This window comes from Delphinus delphis, chromosome 1 (assembly GCF_949987515.2).
Source record: "Delphinus delphis chromosome 1, mDelDel1.2, whole genome shotgun sequence".
Classification (NCBI taxonomy): Eukaryota; Metazoa; Chordata; class Mammalia; order Artiodactyla; family Delphinidae; genus Delphinus; species Delphinus delphis.
The window spans coordinates 37,910,074-37,925,655 of NC_082683.1; the positions used below are offsets into that span (position 1 = coordinate 37,910,074).

Here is a 15,582-nt window from a genome sequence, read left to right on the forward strand (position 1 = left end):
CCCAAGGCCTCAGGACCTGTAATGCTCATGATTCCTCTTTGCTTGTCTATACAAGATTTTGCTACTATTAGGGAGGCCACATTGTGCCCATGCCTAAGTGAGAATTAATTTCCTTTCAGGGACACAGGCTCAAGAACTCTGAGAATCAGACTTACCAGGCCCTGGACAGCTTGAACACCAGCCGACGGGTCCTCATCTCCGGGACTCCCATCCAGAATGATCTCCTTGAGTATTTCAGCTTGGTACATTTTGTTAATTCGGGAATCCTGGGTAAGTATCTTGGCCTTGTCTGCTATACTGGAGAGGAGCCTTGCCTTAGCCTTGGGATTGTAACGCTAGCTGAGGAGAGAGAGGAGAGACCACTAGTTATATGTGGGTCACTAGGCACTCTTCTAGGAAGACTTCTCATGTCAAGGAGTAGCAAAGCCATTGGGAGACCTTGGCTCTGCTGAGCTACTCATCAAGGCCCACTCTGGTCTTTTTTTTCACTGCAGAGGTCGCAGGGGCTACGCAGGGCATTGTCTCTATGAGCTGGGGATGGAACTACTATCCCCAGGCATTTTTGCTCATCACATCCTAGCTGCCTCACAAGAGCTTTCGCCTCAAAGCAGACTCTGTATTGGGCAGTTTTGTTTTTAACCATTTTTTAGTGTGCAACTTAGTGTCATTAAGTACGTTCACATTGTTGTGCAACCATCACCACCAACCATCTCCAGAACTTTTTTCATCTTGCAAAAGTGAAACTCTACCCATTAAGCAGCAGCTCCCCATTTCCCACTCCCCCCAGCCCCTGGCAACCATAGCTTGGGCAGTTCTTGCACATAGATATCTGTGGAAGGGTTTATTAGTGCCCAGTTTTGAACTTTAAAGAATCATATAGCATATTTTCCTTTGCATCTGGATTCTTTTGTTCGATATTATGTGTATGAGATTCACCCATGTTGTTGCCTATAGCAGTAGTTTTTCACTTTAGTATACTATTCCATTTCATGAATATACCAGAATTTATTAGTTCTACTGTTGATAGACAATTGAATTGTTTCCAGTTTTTTATTATTTTGAATAATGATCCTGTGAACATTCTTCTACATTTTTGTTTTTTTTTTTTTTTTTTTGGCGGTACGCGGGCCTCTCACTGTTGTGGCCTCTCCCGTTGCGGAGCACAGGCTCCGGACGCGCAGGCTCAGTGGCCATGGCTCACGGGCCTAGCTGCTCTGCGGCATGTGGGATCTTCCCAGACTGGGGCATGAACCCGCGTCCCCTGCATCGGCAGGCAGACTCTCAACCACTGTGCCACCAGGGAAGCCCTTGTACGTTTTTTTTACCTGAGCATAGTATGCGTTCCTCTGTCGTAAGAGTGGAATTGCTGGGTCATATGTTATGCGTGTGTTTAACCCTAGTAGATACTCCAGTTTTCCAGAGTGATTGTACTGGCAGTATATGAAAATTCCAGTATCTCTACATCAGGGGCCAGCAAATTTTTTCTTAAAAGGGTAGATAGCCAAAAAAAAAAAGGCTAGATAGTTATTTTAGGCTCGTAGGCCATACTGTCTCTGTCACAGCTACTCAGCTCTGCTATTGCAGTAGGAAAGCAGCCATAAAATGTAAATGAATGAGCATGGATGTGTTCTAATAAAACTATTTATAGAAACAGGTGGCTGGCCCATGGCTATAGTATGCTGGCCTCTGTTTTATAGCATCACCAATATTTATCTTTAGAACACATTTTAAAAAAAATTTAGTCATTCTGGGTGGGTGTTTAGTGATATTTCATTGCATTTATTTAATGTTGAATAAAACTCAAACACCTTTGGGCCTTCCCTGGTGGTCCAGTGTTTAAGACTGCGCTCCCAGTGAGTGCAGGGGACCTGGGTTCGATCCCTGGTCAGGGAACTAGATCCCACACGTGTGCAGCAGCAAAGAGTCCACGTGCCGCAACTAAACATCCTACACGTGGCAACGAAGATCCTGCATGCCACAGCTAAGATCCGGCGCAGCCAAATAAATAAATAATATTTAAAAAAAAAAAAAGATTGTTTAAAAAAAAAGTTGAACACCTTTTAATATGTTCATTGGCCATTTGGAGATCCTCTTTTGTGAGGTACCTGACCTTTTAAATTCCTGGCCAAAACAAAACCCTATACTCATTAAACAGTTGCTCCCTATCCTCACTTACCACCAACCCCTATCAACTACCAGTCTGCTTTCTGTCTCTGTGGACTTGCCTATTGTGAATATTTTCTATAAATGGAATCATATAATATGGGACCTTTTGTGTTTGGCTTCTTATACTTAGCATAATGCTTTGAAGGTTCATCCATATTGTAGCAAGTATCAGTACAGATCTTCCTCAACTTATGATGGGGTTCTATGCCACTAAACCCATTGTAAGTTGAAAATATTTTAAGTCAAAAATGCATTTAAGGGACTTCCCTGGTGTTCCAGTGGTTAAGACTCCACGCTTCTACTGCAGGGGTGCAGGTTTGATCCTTTGTCGGGGAACTAAGATCCTGCATGCCATGTGGCAGGGCATCCCAACCAAAAAAAAAAATCATAAAATATAAAGTGGTATGCGGCATATAAAATAATTGTACACCTTGAAGGAAAAAAAGCATTTAATGTCAAACATCATAACTTAGCCTAGCCTAACTGAAATGTGCTCAGAACACTTAAATTAGCCTACAGTGGGTAAAAGCATTTCACACAAATCCTATTTTATAATAAAGTGCTGAATGTCTCATGTAATTTATTGAATACTGTACTGTAAGTGAAAAACAGAATAATTTTATGGGCATAGAATGGTTATATCGGTTGTTAACCCTCATGATCACGTGGCTGACTGGGAGCTGTGGCTCACTGTTGCTGCCCAATATCAAGAGAGAGTATGGTATTTCATATTGCTAGCCTGGGAAAAGATGAAAATTAAAAATTTGAAGTATAGTTTCTACTGAATGCATATTGCTTCCACACAATCATAAAGTCGAAAATTCATAAGTCAAACCATCATAATAAGTTGAGGACTGTTTTTTGTTTTTTTTTTGTTGTTTTGGCCACGCTGCATGGCATGCGGGATTTTAGTTCCCCAACCTGTGCCCTCTGCAGTGGAAGCGTGGAGTCTTAACCACTGGACCACCAGGGAAGTCCCAGTTGAGGACTGTCTTGTACTTCGTTGTACATGCTACTTCATCTCTTATAAGCAGTATATAGGTGGGCTATTAAAAAAAAAATGTCCAGTTTGACAATTGGATTATTTGGTCCATTTACATTTAATGTAATTAGTTATATATTTGGGTTTTGATCTACTTGCTATCTTATTATTTGGCCTTTCAAGTCCTTGCTGCTTTGGTAGCTCTCTGATCCATTCAAACAGAAATTGCCTATAATTTGTTCAGCTTTGTTGTTCTCAGTAAAAGGTTGGTCTGTGACAAAGTAGTCTGCTGTTACTAGCAGTGGGAAAGTCATTACTTTTCTATATTCCTTAATGCCTTTTCTCCTGTGCTTAGGAACTGCCCAGGAGTTCAAGAAGCATTTTGAATTGCCAATTTTGAAGGGTCGAGATGCAGCTGCCAGTGAGGAAGATAGGCATCTAGGAGAGGAGCGACTGCGGGAGCTCATCAGCATTGTGAATAGGTAATGGGGTGTGGGCTAGACAGTAGTACCTCCCTTTGGGTCCCCCCACATTAGGTCATCAGAATTGCCTCCTTAGCCATCCAAAGCCAATCCTTTGTGGCCTTGGCCTTGAGGTCTGGGATTCTCCTGAGAGAGTGGGATTGTGCCCTGACAGTAGTCACTGAATAAATGAAGGAGTCTTGCAGGCTGATTCCCTGCTTTCTCCCTGACCTTGGGCCCTGTGGTCTGGTTTGGTGCCGCTTAGCGTCCTGCTGAGGAAGCTTTTTTCTGTTGCTAGACCTCCTGAGCAAAATACCCCTTGGAGCATTGTTAGTACTTCAGAAGTTTCCTCTCAGTCTCACCCCTAAAGCACCAGGCGTCCCTTCCCACATCCCATAGCTTTCTGTGACAGGTAGTAGATCTGAAGGATGGGTATGGCTCCCAGGCTGACAAGGCTGTCTCCAGGGGGGCCACATAGCTCAAGGGGCAGGTACATTCTGGAGTCCTCTGTTGTAGTTATGTGTACTTGATGATTTGCTTCCTGAAGAGTCTTGCTTTTGCCAACAGGCACCTCCCTCTCAGGTTAAGATGGCAGGAAGGAGAGTCAGTGTGCTCTTAGGAGCTGCTGCTTAGGTGCTTGATCCTGTCCTTCCTGGTCTGCCAGGTAGTATGGGCATACTTTCATTGAACCTTGGGCCATGTGGCAGCAGGCATTTGAGCAAATGCAAGCAGAAACTCCCATTAGGGCTCAGTGGTTTACAGCTTACTTCCCCTGTCAGAGGACCAGGCTTAGTAGACCTCTGCCTTCTCTTGAAAGGCAGCTGACCTTTTGAAGGCAAAGAGAGAGTTGTCCGTCTGAGCTAGACTGTTTGAAAGGGTCTCTGTTCCCGTGACTGAGACCCTGGTATAGATATCTTTGCCATAGGGCTGATGGGTTTCTGACATTTGATACTACAAAAGAAAATCAGTCTTGGTCCTTTGGGTGGTAGCTTTTATTCTGGTATTAGCGTGGCAGTTTTATCAGCCCCTTGTCTTTTTATCTTGTTCTCCCAGGTGCCTGATACGGAGGACATCTGATATCCTTTCTAAATATCTGCCTGTGAAGATCGAGCAGGTGGTTTGTTGTAGGTACTAAACTCAACTGAGGGGTGTGGAGTGAGTGGGTAAAAGCTCAGTCCCTGAGGTATGGCTGGGCTCTCAGTGTGTCCTTAGAGGGCAGAAGTGTGGTCCAGCATTTCCTGCTGACCCAGCTCCTTTTTTTTTTCTTTTTCAGGCTGACACCCCTTCAGACTGAATTATACAAGAGGTTTTTGAGACAGGCCAAGCCAGCAGAAGAGTTGTGTGAGGGCAAGATGAGTGTGTCTTCCCTTTCTTCCATCACTTCACTAAAGAAACTATGTAATCGTGAGTTGGATCCGTGCGCCGGGGTCCTCTGTGAGAGTGAGCAAGGAAGGTAGTTCAACCACCTTCACTAAAACTTGTCCATAGTCCTCATAGAGGCCACATGTAATTCTGTGCCTCCACAAGGCATGAGCTCATGTATTGTGTACTCTAAACCAGACCTTTTGCTTTGGAAAATTTAGCTTATCCTTTGCCTGACCCATGCTTGATGCTTGGAATATATAGGACTGTGCGTGAGAGTGTGTGCACACACACACATGCATATAAAATATTGGACAGGGGGAAAAATAACAAACTTTTCCCTGTCTGGTATAGCTCGCCTCTTGTTGGGAGAACACAGAACACACTAGTGAGCAAAATTGTCCACTCATGATCCCAGGTGGCACTGACTGCACACTGGGATTTGGAAACAAGCAAATCTGGTGCTGAGGAAGGTCTGGGTAGGCTTCTAGAGGGTGTTCTAATGAGCATTGAAGTGGAAACTTCTGAAAGCAATGTAGCTGGCATTTTGGAGTTTTTTTCAGATCCAGCTCTAATCTATGACAAGTGTGTGGAGGAAGAGGATGGCTTTGAAGGTACCTTGGACATATTTCCCCCTGGGTATAGCTCCAAGGCTCTAGAGCCTCAGCTGTCAGGTGAGTCCTTTCCTACCAGTCTTTGGGCTCCTCTAGGAAGAGGGGTGGGAGGTTGTCTCTTTGTGCTAGATCTATTCTGTCTCACGGCAGGATATCAAGAGTAAGAATCCTGGGCCATTGGGATGGCCCATTGGGTGCTGATGGTTGTTGATCTCCCCAGGTAAGATGCTGGTCCTTGATTACATTCTGGCGGTGACCAGAAGTCGCAGCAGTGACAAAGTAGTGCTGGTGTCCAATTACACTCAGACATTGGACCTCTTTGAGAAACTCTGCCGGGCCCGAAGGTAGGGAAGAGCTGTCAAAGGGGTACCTCTCCTACTGTACCCCTAGGAAAAGTAGGTGTTCTGATTGGTGGATATGGACCAAGATGTGGATGCAGGAGGGACTTTCCAGAAGATGTCTGTTCCCTTATTGCTGCAATGGCCATAACTCCATCTCCAAGCAGAATAGTCCTTTGTCCTTCACATACTCCACAGGACAGTCCTAGCCCTTAGCTCCCTGCTACTCCCTTTGGGAGTTTAGGGTTTCAGGCTGTATATGAACAGCCTTCAAGCATGGTTAGTTCAGTCTCTTCAGTAGCTCTGGCTCCAAGGGGCTCTGCTTCCTTCATGATTTGATCTTTGGATTCCCCTTCAGGTACTTATATGTTCGCCTGGATGGCACAATGTCCATTAAGAAGCGAGCCAAGGTTGTGGAGCGCTTCAACAATCCGTCCGTAAGTGCACAGCTCCTGTCCCCACACCACTAATGCAATAACATCAGAACTAAGGGTTGACAGAGAATCTACAAAGGGGCTCGGCTTTAGGTCTCTCTTGACTTTTTTTTTCTGGTGGGTGTGGTAGGGTTAGGCTGATTGGTTGGTGATGACTGTACTGGGAACTGACCTTGTGGGCTGGTAAACTGGCTGGTAGGTAGGCAAACTGGTGGTCCTCACAATTGGTCTGCACATGAGAGAACAGTTGGCTGGGCTGAGCAAGATTCTTAGTTTGGGCTGTAAGTGGTTCTTTTTCTCCTTCTTCTCTTTCCAGAGTCCTGACTTTGTCTTCATGCTGAGCAGCAAAGCTGGGGGCTGTGGCCTCAATCTCATTGGGGCTAACCGACTGGTCATGTTTGACCCTGACTGGAACCCAGCCAATGATGAACAAGCCATGGCCCGGGTCTGGCGTGATGGTCAAAAGAAGACCTGCTATATCTATCGCCTGCTCTCTGTAAGGATGGTGATAATGGTCAGCGTAGGTGTGGGTCGTGGAATAAGACTTTCAGGACCACCTTGGGTTGTTTCTTATTGCCTCTCTTTGGCCCCTCTGCCCGTAACAGTGGCCAGGCTATGGGCTTAGCCTGGAGCTCTTTATTCTTCTTTTCTCTCCCTCTCTCACCACCCTGTTCCTCAGATCCTTCTTACTATGCCCTCTGGATGCCTGTGCAGTAGTTAACAAACTCCCCTGTGGCCTCATCCTTTTCACAGGACACTTGATTTCTCTTACACCTGATTTCGTCCGTGCCGCTTGCCTTGTAGTCTTTTCACACCCAGTGTCCCACGGGGCTAAGAAGTGGTATTGGCATTCTCCAAGTTCTCAGTGATCAGTCAGACCATCCATCCTATAGTACCTCTTTTGAAGCTCATGTTGTCTTGACTACCCTCTTTTCCTTGCTACAGTCATCTACCTTCTGCTGTTCACCTAATTCATCAATAACTTTGGATACCAGTTCAGTCTTCATTTCTTCCCCAAATCCAGCTATCATCCTGGCTGACTTCAAGGACCATGCAATTTTCCAGCACTCTGGCCTTCACGTTTCCTTGACTTCATCTCTAATGACCTCTTTAACTCCCCCTCATTTTTTTTTTAACTTTATTTTTTATTTATTTATTTTTGGCTGCCTTGGGTCTTTGTTGCTGCGTGCGGGCTTTCTCTAGTTGTGGTGAGCGGGGCCTACTCTTCATTGTGTTGAGCGGGCTTATTGCAGTGGCTTCTCTTGTTGCGGAGCACAAGCTCTAGGTGCGTGGGCTTCAGTAGTTGTGGCACGCGGGCTCAGTAGTGGCTCCCGGGCTCTAGAGCGCAGGCTCAGTAATTGTGGCGCACGGGCTTAGTTGGTCTGCAGCATGTGGGATCTTCCCGGACCAAGGCTCGAACCTGTGTCCCCTGCATTGGCAGGCAGATTCCCAACCACTGCACCACCAGGGAAGTCCCTTTTAAAAAAATAAAAAATAAAAAAATAATTTATTTTTGGCTGCATTGGGTCTTCGTTGTTGGGTCTTCATTGCTGCTTGCGGGCTTTCTGTAGTTGCTGTGAGTGGGGCCTGCTCTTTGTTGTGGTGCACAGGCTTATTGCGGTGGCTCCTCTTGTTTCAGAGCTTAGCTCTAGGCATGCGGACTCAGTAGTTGTGGCTCGTGAGCTCTAGAGCGCAGGCTCAGTAGCTGTGGAGCACGGGCTTAGTTGGTTCGTGGCATGTGGGATCTTCCCGGACCAGGGCTCAAACCCATGTCCCCTGCATTGGCAGACGGATTCTTAACCACTGTGCCACCAGGGAAGTCCTCCCCCTCATTTTTTTACTCTCATTTTTCCAAAGGCCACAGTATGGAACTTGTAACAGTACCCAAACTACACAGTACCCAGAACTTTAATTAATACCTATCATTCTACTCTCATTTCCTGTCCTTCCAGCTTTCTCATACCTCCTATATCTGTTTCAACCTCATGTCCCTAGTTACCCCCACCCCAGCTCCTCCCAGTCTGGCTTCCCTTTCTATTCAGCCTGATCCTCATCGTGCATCCTTTCAGCCACTCTTCTCCTAATACCTACTCCATGTGGATCCTTATAGCTGTTCTCAGCTTCAGCTTCTGCGCCAGATACAGCTTGCGTTTACAGATTGGCGCTACCACAGATTAATTGTCCATTTTGAGCGGGGCCATATCTCATTTCCTTCACCAGCTACTTCAAGCCTTCACCATTTTCCTCAAGCTTCCTACCTGGCCCTGTCTTTCCTTCTTTCTGGAGAGACTTTGTCTTCTACTTCACAGAGAAAATGTAGGCTACCAAGCTTAAATTCTCTTGCCTAACTTCCTCTCTCTGTCAGTCTTTACACCTGCTCTTCCCTTCCATTCTCAAAGGAAAATCATTTCCTTCCTCTCTGTTCGAGGCTTATCATTCCAGCTCTGCTCTAGACCCTTTTCCTATCCTTTCCTTTCTTAGTTGATCAGTTTATCCTTTATTTCCCTGAAGTCTGTAAACATTGTCAAGTAGCTCTCACCTTAAAAACAAGTTTCTCAACCCTCTGTCCTATTGCAGTGACTACCTTGGGTTACTTTTCATTCACTGTCAGATTTTTCCAAAGCCTACAGATTTACTTCATCTCATCTCCTATTCACTTATCTCACCAGTTATGCCACTGAACCTGCTTTCGATGTATTGGCTTCCTAATTGCTAAAACAAGAGACTCTTGATTTTTCTTCTTTGTATATCTGACACTGTTGGCTACAAATCTTAAAATTCTTTTCTCTTTGGAAACTCCACTCTGGTTTTCCTACCGCTGTGATTATATGCACTCATTATATTGACAAGTCTCTAATTAACTTTTTAGCCCAGATCTCTTACCTGAGTTCTAGACCCATATTTCCATCACCTACTGTATATTTCTACTTAAATGTCTTACGAGTATCCCCTTCTGAATTTTGTCATTTAATGGCTCTGTTATCCACCCAACCCAAATCTGGATATCATCCTACTGGACCATTCTGTTTCCTAACCAGATTCTAATTATACCATTGATTTTACCTTCTCAAAATTTCCTTAATCTAACCTTCCTCTCCATTCCATACTAAAATCATAGTCATCTGACTCCCTAATTCTTTACCTTTGGTCTTATCATAACGCATTCTTCACAACTACTTCTGGAATGAGCTTTCCAAAAATTCTAACTTTGCTTTTCACTTCCAAGACAAGGCCAAGCTCTTTAGCCTGGCATCCAAGTTTCTCCAGTATGGGGCTTTCTTAGTCCCAGCTCTTACATACTGTACTCCTACCATCCTCTAGACAGGCCAGACTCCTCACAGTCCTCTAATAGGCCAGGCTTATTGGTTTTGTTCTTACACGTGGAATGCCTTCTCTCTTTCCTTGTAAACCATCTATTCATTTTTCAAGATTCAGCTCAAGGATAATCCTTACTTTCAAGATTTTCAACATTATTCCATTCCACCATCCCTCTTGTGGGTCCCTGGGTATCCTATACAGATTTCTATCATTGTACCAATTATATGTCTCTCTCTCCCGCAGTAGTCTATGAGTTTAAGAATAAGGATCATATTGGATTCTTCTTTGTATCCTGGCATTAGCACAGGGCCTGGCATAGGATACTCAAAGGACATTTACTTGAGTGAGTGAGATTTGGACTTGGTGTGGAGATCTGCTGCTGCAGACAAACCTCAGCCCACCCTGAAGAAATTTAGCGAGGCCCTGGAATCCTCCATTGGCACAGAAAATATCCTGGGTGGGCAGACATGCACAAGTCATATTCCCAAAAGATAGACTGGGAAAATGGGCTTAGATCAGGGGTCCCCAACCCTTGGGCTGGGGACTGGAACTGGTCCACGGCCTGTTAGGAACTGGGCCGCACAGCAGGAGGTGAGCAGCAAGTGAGCAAAGCTTCATGTGGAGCTCCCCATTGCTCGTGTTAACCACCTGAGCCATTCCCCACCCCCCCATCCACCCGTCACCAGTCTGTATGAAAATTGTCTTCCACGAAACCACCAGTCCCTAGTGCCAAAAAGGTTGCGGACCGCTGGCTTAGATGAACAGAGTTATTGCTGCAAGACTCTTCTCATTCATCTCCCCTTCTCTTGGGTGGCTATAGTTTCAACCCCTGGGTTTTCCTGCCCCCTATGTTTGGAGGTGACTTAGCCCTGGCTTCCACCCCTACCCCCCACCCCCAGGCAGGAACCATTGAGGAGAAGATCTTTCAGCGTCAGAGCCACAAGAAGGCACTGAGCAGCTGTGTGGTGGACGAGGAGCAGGATGTGGAGCGGCACTTCTCTCTAGGCGAGTTGAAGGAGCTGTTTACCCTGGATGAGGCTAGCCCCAGTGACACACATGACAGGTGGGTGAAGTGCCCTGCTGGCCATTACCTCTGAACACCCTACACAGCATGGAGATGGGATCTACAGTAACCACAGCTCTGTCCTCTGCCCGCAGGTTGCGCTGCCACCGCTGTGTCAACAACCACCAGGTCTGGCCACCCCCTGATGGTTCTGACTGCACCTCAGACCTGGCTCAGTGGAACCATAGCACTGATAAGCGGGGGCTCAAGGATGAGGTACTCCAGGCTGCCTGGGATGCTGCTTCCACTGCCATCACCTTCGTCTTCCACCAGCATTCCCATGAGGAGCAGCAGGGCCTCCACTGATAACCAGCTGGTCTGGTGTGTAGCTGTTAAGAGGAAGAAGTTGGGGAAAGGGGGCTCCCTGCCCCATAGGGCACTGTTGAATTTTGTTCTCTGAGAGAAAAATCATCAAGAAGGGCTGCATGATGTTTGCCCAAAATTTATTTTATAAGAAAAACTTTTTTGGTTAAAAAAAAGAAAGGAATAAAGGTATGAAAGGGACTGAGGCCTGGGAGCAGCATGGTGAGCCCAGTAGAGGAGAGGCCTGGTAGTGGGCACTCCTACACTTCACTAAAGCCTGGGTAACTGCTTGAGGAGGGAAAGCAGGAACCCTGGGGCAGGGAAGGGGGTGGGGTCTGTCCTCAGTGATTAATGACCACTGTGACCTCCTGGCCCAGGGTACTGAGTAAGGAGCCCAAAGGCTCTAAACCCAGTTGTGGGAATGCCTTTGCTGGGCCCCATCAAGGCGTCCAAGACCTCAGTGCAAGGGCAAAAGGAAGAAAGAGAAAAAAGGTGACAGAAAGAGAAAGATAGAATTGGTGGTTGGGAGTTCTGGGCAGCCCATGCCTCAGCCCCGGCAAGCTGATGGTACTGAGTATGGGCCTGTGAGGCATGGGCCCATCACATGGTGCTGACATAATCTGCGAAGGCTTGGGATGAGTCCCACGAGTCGCTAACCACATGGCAGGTGGCGCGGAGCCGTCGGATGGCTTCCCTGGCTGTGACTGCATCCTGGTCCAGCCAGTTCTGGAAGAGGCGCAGGTGACCAAAGGCCCCACGGCCCCAGCGCTCCAGCCGCTTGGCAAACTCCAGAAGCCCATCTGGCTTGATGCAGTTGGAACTGGTAGGGGTGAGAAGGATTAGACACCCAGGAGTCAACTAATCCCTGGTCTGTGTCCCTGCAGCTCCATCCCTTGTCGTTGCCCTCCCTTCACCTTCCCTACACCCACATGTACCTGATATCCAGCTGACACAGAGAGGAGGATGAATCCTCTGAGAATACATCTGCCAGGGCCAGTAGGCCAGCATTCCCTGGGGAGAAGGGGAGAAATACTCATCACCTCTACCCAAGAACAGGGAACAAGGGTATCCCAACCCAGTTCTGGCTGGGGAGAAGCCCAGACTCCTAAAGCCCCAGCACAACTATATCCCAACCCCCGTCTTCCCAGTGGAGAGGTGTATGCCTTCACCCACTGAATTTCTAGGTCAAAGGACTGGCTCCTTCCCCCTCTCCCTCCTCAGGGCCCTGCCCCCACCCAGGCGGTTCCCTGGCAGCCGGAGGCCCTTCAGTGTGGAGTTGCCCTTCATAGCAGCAACCATCTCAGGCAGAAATTGGGCCGGGCGCTTCTCAAACAGACGGCAGAAGGAGAAGGTAATCTCTGTCAAGAGAAAGTGGAATAAGTTCTGATGGCAGCATGAGAACTGGTGCTGCCCCTCCGGCCCCAGGGCCTTAGCAAGGGGTATATGAGCATTTTACAGAGTCCCAGAAGGAGAAAATAATTTGTCCAAAACCCCAAGCAAGGCTGCAACTAAGTCAGTATTCAAACCAGAGATTGAGCCTACAGGGGAGGCTCTCTGCACAGACCTCCATACACTTCCTTCTATGCAGGGGTGGGCATTAGCTACAAGTCTATGAGGGGGCTCCTGGCAGCACATTTATCCCTTCCCACCACCATCATTTGTCAGCCACTGGAAGGTAAGAAAAACTTTTAGGTGAAGCACTCTCCAAGTGAGTAATTTCCCATGTTTAGTATAGGAAGAGTTGAGTAGGGGACCCTTTAGAAGGAAGGTGATGCAGGTTCTGTGATCATTTTATAGTTGACATAAGGCCAAGAAAAGAACAGTGGCTTGCTCCTTCAGTGAGACCGTGGCAGATCTGCAGTGAGGACCCACGAATGCCCCAGGCTCTGGATGAACTTACCTTGAAGAGTCAGATTCTGGAGCAAAAACAGCACCTCACTCTGACAGTCAGCCAGATTCATGTCGTGGAAGCTCAGCCTTTTCAGAGCTAGGTTGTACTCTGGATCGGGAAAGTTTATGGACCTTAGTGTTCTCAAAGAACAATGCAAAGTCCCCTTCTATTTTCCCTTTACCATTCTAACTGGGTCCTACCTTTGAGTGTCTGCAACACAAGCCCAAAATCTTGGGGAGAGGCAAAGGTGGCACTATCCAGGGACAGCTGCTGCAGAGAACCTGAGGCCTTCAGTACAGAGCAGAGCAGTGGGGCTGGCTGGGCTCCCCGTGGAAATCCCATCTCCAGCTGTTCCAGGCAGTTTTCTGGATATGGTAGGGAGACAAGATTACAGCTGGCCATTGCTACTTCTCTCCCATTGCAGGTCCCATCCTGTCCTTAAAGGATTCACTGAAAAATCATTTATTCGTCTACTTGTCCTTGAGTGCCTACTATATGCGAGGCAGTATGCTAATATACGATTTAGTCCTTGTCCTTAACGGTGCTTTTAATCCAAGAACACAACTAATCAGACACAAGTAGAGTATGCAGCATGGTGGCATATGAGACATGCAGGAACTAAGGGGACATACAGCATGGGGACCCAATCTAGTCTAACGGTCAGGTCTGTTTTGGTTCAGACCCCTTTCTGGAGACAGATCTGCCATAGTCACTCCCTACGGGGCTAGTGTTGGTCTGGGATCTATCCAACCCATGGTTATCTTTAAGAACGGGCTCTAAAGGCAACAAATTACAGATAAGCCAGGAATGTGTGGTGACTGGCCTGGATTAGAGATCTTTTGCCTTCCCCACACAAATAGACCTGCACACGTCTGTGGAGATAGACACACGCGCATAGTACTTCACCTGGTATCTCCTCATCCCCAATTATGTGGCTAGGGGGCCCTGCATTCCCTGGTACTGCAGGGTTGTCCCTCTGGCTAGGGTGGTCGACACGAATAGAGAGGACCCGCAACAGGGGCAGGGCTCGCACAATGGCACGTGTCAGCTCCAGGATGGGCAGTGGTGAGAACAGGTCACTGAGATGCAGGGCACGGAGGCGGCATCCAGCCTGGCTTGACAGGGCCCGCAGGCTATCTAGCAGGCGGAAGATATTAGAGCCCAGGCCTATGGCAGGAAAGAGATTGGGTCAGTCATGTGGGAGTATCAGTAGGGGTAATACTCAGATACAACTCCAAATATTTCTGTTGATAACTACCAAATCTGAGCTTTGGCTCAGATTATTTTAAATCATTCTCAGCTATTCATCCATTGTCTTGCTTTTTCCTCAGGTAACCAGCTTACTGATGCCGCCTCTACTGGGCCATGCCCTCAAACATCAGTCAGGGCAGAGTCACAAAACAGAAGATAGGATGTGGTGGGACAGCATGTGGCTGCTAGCTGATTGATGGGCCCAGACAGCAGCAGAGATCTCTGGACTTTTCCTATAGGTCATGGGGAACATCTGAAAACTAAGCAGGAGAGTGACAGTGATCCAATAGGGAATACTTTTAAATTCATTGGGTGGGAATAGGGCCGAAAACGATAACCACATCCCACAGAAGGGAGTAGGATCCAGAAAGGTTAGGGCAGTTGCTTAATGCCACAGAGCAAATAATTCCTTGGAAGCCACACCTTTATCTCTCCTTGGACTGAGCAGGCTCCTTTTGATTCATTCATTCAACTAAACCTTACCCATGGTAAGCACCTGGTAAGCTTGTTTTTCTGCTAGGTAGTCATGAGCAGCAGATCTTGTTCCTGCCTATACAGCCTGATAACAAAAGCAGATGGTGGGAACTGGGGAAGTAGAGTGCTGTGGAAGTAAAAGGATGGGTACTTAACACCCAATTTAGCTTTCGTCAGTAAAGACTCTCTGGCTGAGTCCTAAAGAACATAAAAGAGAGGCTAAAAGGAGGAGTGACTGGCAGAGTGAACTTGGCATATATCAAGACCTGAAGGAGAAAGAGTGGCAGGTTCCAAGAACTGAGAAATACTCAATGTGGCTGGTGTGTAAAGTATGAGGGAGGGACGATTCAACTATAGAGGTAAGCAGGGTAAGAACATGAATGGCCCTCTAAGTAAAAACATACAGTGACAAGAAGCCGTTGAATTTTTAGATGATTGACAGATTTGCAGTTTTGAAAATGCTTGGGTTGCAGTGTAAAAAATGAGTTGTATGGTGTGTATGGAGTCAGAAGGAACTGCTGAAATGGTGAATCCAGATGAGAGGTAATGGTAGTCTGAATTAAGAATGTGGAGATAAATGAATCTGAGAGATTGTACCACCTGGTAGCCAAATATATGTGGCGTAAGAGAATCCAGGCTTTTTTTGAGCAACTGAATCTGTGATGTCACTGAGAACAGAAGGAAGGTCTGTTTAGAAGGAAGAAGACGCATTCAGGTTGGGGAGTGTGGTTTATGAATCCTGTGATATCTAGTTGTCAGATGGATAAATAGGTCTGGAGTTTAGGAGGAGGATCTGGGCTAATGTCATAAAATGGGGGTGTCTTCAGCATAGTTGGTCTTTGAAACGAAGTCCAGTAAGCATGTGTAAACTGGGAGAGTTTTGAGGATCTCTGAACATTAAGAGAGAAGTAATGTCCAGAAAGGG

At 46.8% G+C, this 15,582-nt stretch overlaps 2 protein-coding genes across 6 annotated transcripts in view; one reads left to right on the top strand and one right to left on the bottom strand.

The window, feature by feature from the left end:
• RAD54L (RAD54 like) overlaps window positions 1-15,415 on the top strand; it is a 27,534-nt gene extending 12,119 nt beyond the window's left edge. For 2 of the 4 annotated variants that reach the window (XM_060021527.1, XM_060021505.1), the window contains exons 4-13: window positions 120-270; window positions 3,504-3,630; window positions 4,663-4,737; window positions 4,883-5,013; window positions 5,535-5,645; window positions 5,806-5,929; window positions 6,282-6,360; window positions 6,674-6,853; window positions 10,575-10,738; window positions 10,834-11,075. In XM_060021527.1, coding sequence (XP_059877510.1) covers window positions 120-270; window positions 3,504-3,630; window positions 4,663-4,737; window positions 4,883-5,013; window positions 5,535-5,645; window positions 5,806-5,929; window positions 6,282-6,360; window positions 6,674-6,853; window positions 10,575-10,738; window positions 10,834-11,044 — 1,353 coding nt within the window. In that variant the 3' untranslated portion in view covers window positions 11,045-11,075. Of the gene's footprint in view, window positions 1-119; window positions 271-3,503; window positions 3,631-4,662; window positions 4,738-4,882; window positions 5,014-5,534; window positions 5,646-5,805; window positions 5,930-6,281; window positions 6,361-6,673; window positions 6,854-10,574; window positions 10,739-10,833; window positions 11,076-14,263 lie in introns of those variants that run through there. The other 2 variants (XM_060021513.1, XM_060021519.1) reach the window with 2 other exon arrangements.
• The window catches only part of LRRC41 (leucine rich repeat containing 41), a 19,184-nt gene continuing 14,750 nt past the window's right edge, over window positions 11,149-15,582 (bottom strand). Inside the window, exons 5-10 of one of the 2 annotated variants that reach the window (XM_060021494.1) lie at window positions 13,839-14,099; window positions 13,133-13,297; window positions 12,942-13,040; window positions 12,277-12,399; window positions 11,977-12,052; window positions 11,149-11,861 (exon numbers count right to left, since the gene is read on the bottom strand). In XM_060021494.1, the coding sequence (XP_059877477.1) occupies window positions 11,642-11,861; window positions 11,977-12,052; window positions 12,277-12,399; window positions 12,942-13,040; window positions 13,133-13,297; window positions 13,839-14,099 (944 nt within the window). In that variant the 3' untranslated portion in view covers window positions 11,149-11,641. The remainder of the gene's footprint in view (window positions 11,862-11,976; window positions 12,053-12,276; window positions 12,400-12,941; window positions 13,041-13,132; window positions 13,298-13,838; window positions 14,100-15,582) is intronic. The other variant, XM_060021497.1, reaches the window with a different exon arrangement.